At 34.4% G+C, this 8,185-nt stretch overlaps 1 protein-coding gene across 1 annotated transcript; it reads left to right on the forward strand.

The window, feature by feature from the left end:
• Positions 1-763: 763 nt before the first annotated feature.
• Positions 764-7,492, forward strand: LOC113765923 (serine carboxypeptidase-like 11). The gene is made up of 14 exons (XM_027310165.1): positions 764-918; positions 1,282-1,427; positions 1,628-1,704; positions 1,873-1,995; positions 4,708-4,810; positions 5,332-5,369; positions 5,539-5,640; positions 5,765-5,851; positions 6,039-6,200; positions 6,433-6,507; positions 6,806-6,924; positions 7,026-7,139; positions 7,218-7,263; positions 7,366-7,492. Exons 1-14 carry the CDS (start codon positions 764-766, stop codon positions 7,447-7,449), a joined length of 1,431 nt encoding a protein of 476 aa, XP_027165966.1. The 3' UTR covers positions 7,450-7,492.
• The last annotated feature ends 693 nt before the right edge of the window (positions 7,493-8,185 follow it).

The raw sequence follows: 8,185 nt of genomic DNA on the forward strand, positions 1-8,185 counted from the left end.
GAGTTAGTAGTGGAGTCCTCCTTTTGCGTCTTCTTTGGATTCGCCAATCAAAAACTAAAGATGAGATCTTGTCGGGTGTTCTTTAATGCTGGAATTAAGCCTGTCGGAGTTCGCTGAAGCAGCGGGTTTTGTTGTCTTCAAGATGTTTATTTTAGTGCTATGTTGTTTGGCTGGCTTCAGACGGAGAGAGTTCAGCCAACCTCCCAAGGAGGACGACTCGCACATTTTCCAATAGAGAGAAAATTTGAACTCTCACGTGGAGAGAGACTTTAATGGGCGTGCTTCACGTGGCTAATTTCTACCCATCTTAACAGCAAGGGTTAATGAAATGGTCAAGATAAAAGCACTTTTAAGAGTTTAACAGGCTAGCAAGCGATTTGGCACAAAAAAGATAGTTTAGTGGCAAAATAAGAATTTTGAAAAGTTTATTACCCAATAGGAAAACTTCACTGCGTGATTTGAGGGTAGATTATTTGGAATAATTTTTTTATATAAAAAATGATATTACTTTTTAATGTAACGTGTTGAGATAAAATGATAGTTAAAAGAAAATATATTGGTGATGTAAATAAATAATTTTTTGTAAATAAACCGTTATACAAACAATACATTGGCAAATCCGATGAGGCCCGATAATAATTGTCAAAGCGGACGCAACACGTGTTTTAGGCAGGTAATCAATCTGTTTCGCTTTTCCTCTTCATATTATGCGCGGCAAATCACCCAAACAACCAATTAGGTGCTCTGATTATTTGCCAAGACAATGGAGAAGGTGCGTGGGCTCTTCAGTTCTTTCTGGGGCAACCTTTTCTTGCTGCTTGTTCTTGTTTCAGTACGTTCAAACCTTGCAGAGGCTGGTTCCGTGGTTAAGTTTCTTCCAGGATTTGAAGGCCCTCTCCCGTTTGAGCTCGAAACAGGGTGAGTCGCTAAGGATAACATGATACGCAGCTCTTTTTTCTTTTTTTTTTTGTCAACAACGATATATTTGTATAACCTACTCTATCCTAATCTAGGGGGAGGAGGAGTCTAAGAAAGTTGTGATAGGGGGCTAGTGAGTATATAGATCCAACTAGATTAAGGGAATGTTATGACACAATTCTTAAATTTTTTTCGTTGCAGGTGAAGTTTGAACTCTCACCTACAACCCAAGAAAGAACTTAAATCCCTCCATGGTGGCCACTGAGCCATTGGCCCAGTGGTTATGATACGCAGCTCACTGATACTGAACTAATGTTGATCAAATTTACAAGAAACAGTTGATTCATTCTCTGACATTTCCAGGTACATTGGAGTTGGTGAATCAGAGGATGTGCAACTCTTCTACCACTTTGTCAAGTCAGAGTCAAATCCTCAAACAGATCCCCTTTTGATTTGGTTAACTGGAGGCCCGGGCTGCTCTTCATTTGGTGGGCTCACTTCTGGGATAGGTTGGCTTTTATGCCTCAGCCTTTGCATTTACGTGTCAACTCCCTTCCCCCAAGTTCCCCTCCTTTGCATTTTGATCTTGATTTTCTATAGTTTTGACGAAGTTTTATGCTAACCTTGTTCGTCTCAAATCTTCAAGTGATGAATAGATGATGAACTGGAGCGGGATTCAACCAAATCACTGATTTGTGAGTTTTTGCAGGACCACTGAAATTCCAGCCAGTACTGTGTAATGGGACATTGACTACGTTGGTGACAAATCCCTATTCTTGGACCGAGGTACACAATAATTGAGTTTTTTTTTTCTTTAAATTATTTTTCTAAGGTAAACAGAGGTTTAAATTGACGGTATATCATAGCTCACCGAAGTGTTTCATTTGTGTAATTTCCAAGATTTAAGAACCTAATTGAGTGCAAGATTCAGAATAATTTGTTATCATTTGTTAGGTTGCAAGCATCATCTTCCTGGATTCGCCGGTGGGAGCTGGCTTTTCTTATGCCAGGACTGCTAAAGCTTCTCAGTCTACAGATTTGCAAGCTTCTGAACACAACTATGAATTTCTTAGGAAGGTACACATATACCGTTACTCAGCTAATTAATGAATCAGAAGGCTTTGTGTTCATATATGCTAGCAAATTTGCATGGATGTCACAGATACAATACATCCAAACCTGGTAGTTTTATAGAAAAATTTATCCTTAAAACGAACTAGAAAACTGCTATATTTGTCGACAAACCCTTTTTAGCAAACTGATAATTGGTTTATAGTCTCACTAATTCTTTTCCTTTTGTATCTAGGATTCTGCATAACTCTAACCCAACAAATCTGCCTCCATTGTGGGGTGTGCGGAATAGAAAATTTTATATCGGTCCGAAACAACTACTAGGCATGTCTGGTAGTTGTTTCTAGACCAATGAAAAAGTTGCACATGAATATATAAGGGTCTCACTTAATTTAATTTAGCATGTTAAGTGGATTTTTTCTAGTAGATCTAAAAATCAAAGAAAGATAGAAGTGAACAGGGATGGGTTTTCTTCCTCTTTTCCTCTCCCAAAATTTCCTACCCAGAGTTTATTTCTTTTTCCATTTTCGCGTGCTTTCTTTGTTTAAAAGGAAAATGGAAGTGCCACCATTTTGTTCCTACAGATTTGCGTCCTTAAGAATCAGTTCCAATGACTTAGTACAGCATGAATATGGTTGCAAAGGGAAAACTCTTTGATACTTAATAGTAGTAAAAGACCAAAGCAAAAATAGGAAACAAAAGAAAATAAGAGTTTAGATCTATGAATATTCAATGCACTCTGCTTAAAAATTTTTAGAAAATTAATTATTTTGAAGGAATAAATATAATTGAGACAAACAAATGTGATATTTAATATTTATATTATTTTATATTTTTTTGGAACTTAGTGTGCCCTAACCAATGCAAATGTACAAGCAGTGAATCATTCATTGTTCCAAGAGCACTTTTATTTTGTAACAGTATCAATATTTTTTTGTATTTTAGTTAAATTTAGATTACCTAAAATGTTCATTTTTATGCCATTTGAGTTTAAATTTTTTTTATTTTTTGAATAATTTGTTGCTCCCCTTTAAATTATTCTATGAATTGTTTATTAGTTTTAGTGAGACTTTTTAATTATTATTACTGTTTTGCTAGCTGTGGATTGTAAAATGATCTATTGTACTATTGTAATTATAATAGTATCTAAATATATTGCAATTCCATTGTTTGAATTTAAATCGCTTAACTTTGAAGAAAAATGTTTTGATTTAGTGAAATTTATTTGCATTTCTTATTGAAGACATGCTTTATGATTATAGAGTTTATATGATTAAAAATTATAAGACATTAAAATTATTTATTATATAATAGTCAAACCGAACTTGGATATATTTTTATTCAACTTTGAAGTACTCCTTGAAATTGATATTTATAAAAAAAAAAATTTTGGTTTAATTGACCATAATTCAAAGGGATGTTTCACCTTTGTAATTATTATCATGATTGGTATTGATGAATATAATATTCATGATTGGCATTGATGAATATAATATTAGGCCCTCCGGGGTTTGGTTTGGCGGTTGAGGTTGCTGAAGATGGAGCCTTAGGTCCCTGATTTGAACCTTGCTGCCAGCAAGTTGTGGAAGGTGGGGAATAGTCTGCGGCGTCCACTCCCTGCGGGACACCCCTAAAAATATATATATATATAATATACATTACTTGTAGATTAAACTATTAGTTGTTACAAGAATATGATTAATAAAATTCATTAAATTTAATATTTATTGCAATTTAAATAAATAAATTCCCAACATAAAAGTCTTTGCCTGCCTTGGTACTCCATTTGCTATTATATATTGTATTAAAGTTTTCTTACTCAATACTAATATACGCATATTAAAAAGGTGCTCTTAAGACTTAATTTATTTATATCCTAAAAATAAAAAGGATTGCGGTACTTTTTAAGAGACTCATAGTACCAATTTGTTATGTTTTGTTTCATATTTGAAATACTCTCTAAGCTTGGATTTTGTAAACAAATTTGTTCTTCTTTCTTTTGATAAATGAAAAAAGTAAGCAATCTTTCATTTTTGTAGCTGCTTGCATGTTTGATATTATTTATTAACGATGAAATGCAATGCAATTTGTTCATTTATTAGAGGGGAGTATAATTTTGGCATCACAAAAACTAATATCATTTTTCACTTACACTATTAACCACTAAGATTCACCATACTTTATTATAATTTATAAATAAAATTTGTTCTTCATTTTTTGATTTAATTCACTATAACTCAAGGGAATGTTTTTCATTCTTGTAATTGTTGGCATAACTGATATTAATTATTGATAAAATGCAATGAATTGGTTGTTTCATTTTTGGTTTAATTCACCACAATTCAAAAAATGTTTCTTTGTAACGGTTAGCATAATTCTTATTAATTATTGAGGAAATGCAATGTAATTTGTCCATTTATTAGTGTCAAGGATAATATTGATATCGCAAAATCAATTTTTGCTTACACTCATACTATAGGTTCATCATGCTTTTTATATACTAATAGTAATAGATGTGGCAAATTGTGGACTACTTCGCCTACAGGCCCACCCATAGACCTAGCCTACACAAAAAACAAAGCTAAACTGTCAACCATAGCTCATTTATTAGTAGAAAAAAGAAAGGACCTGGGACTTTCAACTTTAAATAGAAAAAAAAATCATAAAAGAGATTATTACCTTTCATAAGATTGCTTTTAATTGTTGATTGTGTTGCAGTGGCTACATGATAACCCCGAGTACATATCCAATTCATTCTACATTGGAGGAGGCTCCTATGCAGGCATTACTGTTCCAATTTTAGCTCAACTCGTCTCAAATGGTATGAAGTTGTTCTTTATTTAGGCAAGTTTCCTGCCAATGCTATAATCTGATAGTGGAGATTGCCAACGCCTTTGTAAGCAAATTGTACATATTACAATTGCCTTCCATAATCTTGCAACTGAAGCCCTTTAGCTAGGGATCTTGCCCGCTTACTCCAAATAGGTTGAGCATTAAGAGGAACAAATACAAAGATTCCTGCAAGTTTTGCAGGCTTTTTTATTCTTTTCTGTGAGTGTATTAACTCCAAGATGCTTGGGGAATAAAGAAAGAAACTGTTGCTTTGGAATTCTAGGTTATATTAATTCTAAGAGAAAAATATTCCTTTTTCCTTTTCCTCGTTATATTTGATGAACAAGTGCTCATGATGGCATTACTCTCTCAAGTTGGACCTTAATGGTTCAGAGCGTTCTGCCACAAGATAATCCATCGAAGTTGCCATAAACAAAAGTAAAACTACAAGTTTTATTTCTCCAGGAGAATTCTTGTCCCTAAAACTTCCATAATATGGTGTCCTTGTAGGAAATGTTGCTGGGATTGAGCCGCATATTCATCTCAAGGTCCTGTAACTTTCATAATCTTCTCTCTTTGTAGTCTACCTAGCTAGATCATTACATACTTGGACATAATATCATTTTTAATCCTGGTCTGATAATCACTTTTAGATTGTTCATTTTTATGCTTCACTGATAACATGTCACTCACGGCTCTCAAAATCAATGGCTTCAGGGATATGTACTTGGAAACCCAGCACCGACCACTCAAGGCGATGGAAACCATGCAATCCCGTTTGCTCATAGGATGGCGCTAATCTCTAATGAACTCTGTGAGGTTGAATATTCTTCAATTACACGCTGCTGAGCTGAATGATGATCTTTTAAAACATTGTGTCACACATTTTTTTACTGTACAATTACCCTTGATTTGCTAACTAACCTATATTATAATTTTACAGTCCTTGAAAGTTACCTGTAAAGGAGAATATGTAAATATAGACCCCAGCAATGCGCCCTGCTTGAAGAATATCGAGGCATACAATAAGGTCAGCAATCCTTTTCTCCTCTGTGTTTCTGTAAACTATTATCCTACTTTATAAATTAAAGCGCCTATGCCTCCTACAAAGGTTGAAAAAAAATTAAAAAAAGAACGATTAATCTTCTACATACTGACACTGACGATATATACACTTGTACTGTTAAAATAATTTGGTAAAATATGTGCTTCTGCAGCTGATTGATAACATCAACCTTGAGCATGTGCTGGAGCCGACTTGTCCTGATGTTTCACCAAAACCAAATAACTTATTCAGTGGCAGGAGATCAACTGTTGAAACGTTCTATAAGAAGTTTGAGGAGCTTGACGTACTGGAATTTAATCCAGTTCAATGTCGTGTAAGATACTGCTATTATATTTCCGAAATCGCGTGTAAAGCAATAAATTTGGATAGGAGATTATTTGGAATAAATTTTTTAAAAATATATTATGACACCTTTTGATATCATATATATAAGATAAAACAATGATTGAAAAATGTGTTTATAATTTCAGTAGATAAATTTATGTAAATGATTTTCTATCCAAACACAACATTGTGATTAATTGTTGCCCACATGGTTATTGTAGGCGGCGACCGGAGAAAAGCTTATAGACTACTGGGCTAATGTCATGAGCGTCCAAGAGGCCCTCCATGTGGGAAAGGCATGTCAAAATTTGATTTTCCATTTGAAGCCAGCTTCCCCAAACTGGGCACGAACAGGTACAGTTATGATTTGGTGCAATTGTATCTGATTATTGTAGTTTTTACAATAATTGATGTACAGTTACATAAAGCAAAATATATATGTTTAACAAAGTAATGTAAGTGTACATCAAAACTTGTAACAAATACAATATCAAGAAATAATTGCACCTAACACAACTGTACCTACCATAATTCTCTAAATATTCTTGTTGTCTTCATGTGATTCTGCATATATTTTGTTTGATTACATGACAGGGGACTATTAAAGAGTGGGTTGGATGCAACTATAGCATACTATACACAAAAAATGCAGGGAGCGTTGTACCATATCACGCAAATCTCAGCACTAAAGGTTACAGATCCCTGATATACAGGTTTGGTAACAAAATTTTCGTATTGTAGAGCTTATATCATCACACTTGCGGATTAATAGTGGTAATATATGTTGAAAGCACAATATTTGTATTAATTTCAGTGGTGACCATGATATGGTCTCACCATATTTGGGAACTGAAGAATGGATAAGATCTCTAAATTACCCAATTATTGATGATTGGAGACAATGGATTCATCAAGGCCAAGTTGCAGGGTTGGTTGAAAATTGAAGATTTCTCCTAGTTACCTTTAACATGAAGTTAAACAAATTAATTCTCTTTTCTACATGCAGTTATACAAGGACTTATGCAAATAAGATGACATTTGCAACTGTAAAGGCAAGAAATTCCTCTTTCTCTTGCTTTAGTGTAGGTTTTCAGGTTGTATTAAATTAAGAACACTGTTAGATTTGACTGTATATCTTGCTTCATTTTTATCAGGGAGCAGGCCATATTGCTCAAACTACTAAGCCAGCGGAATGTAGATCCATGTTTGGAAGGTGGATATCCTATCAGCCTCTCTAGTCAATTGGGAGATGGGTATGAAAGTATTAGATCGTTTAAGAATTTCAAAAATTTCGAGTGTTAAATGTTATTGCAAACGCCATCTGATTCCAGTTAATAAGCATTTACTTCAAGAGAATGCTTTATTGATGAAAGATGAGTAAGATGTAGTCATTGAAGAATGTGTCTTTTCAAGAAATGGATGTATCGAATTTTTATTGGATAAAATTTGTTTTGACCATGGTCGATTGTTAATTTGCGAGTATACAGTAATATGTTCTAAAAGAACTCCAAAAGCACAATAAAAATAATAAAAAATAAAAAAATTAATAAAATAAATCTACCACCTCTTTCTTTTCCACTAACCACCACCCATCGCTGTCTCTCCCTCCCTCCACCGCTGTCAACCATTCCTTCCTTCTTTCTCCACCCTTTTCCTCCTTGCTATTCCTTCCCCTCCACCATTTTCCTTTTCCTCCCATTCTCTGCTTCACGCAATTCCTCTTTGCTTCCTCCACACCTATGGCTCGCTCAACCAAAGAGAGAGAGAGAGGGAGGGGAGGTGTGTTGCGGGGGAATAGGAAGGGAGGAGAAAGGAGGAGGTAGAAGGAGAGGAGAGAGGAGAGGAAAAAAAGATGGTGATGGTGGAGGAGGAGAGGGGCAGTGGTAGGTAGTGGTGGTGAAAATTTAATAAAATTTTAAAAATATCCCAATAAAATTTTAAAAATATCTCAAAATATATCTTTAAAAACACTTA

This window comes from Coffea eugenioides, chromosome 1, assembly GCF_003713205.1.
Source record: "Coffea eugenioides isolate CCC68of chromosome 1, Ceug_1.0, whole genome shotgun sequence".
NCBI lineage: Eukaryota > Viridiplantae > Streptophyta > Magnoliopsida > Gentianales > Rubiaceae > Coffea > Coffea eugenioides.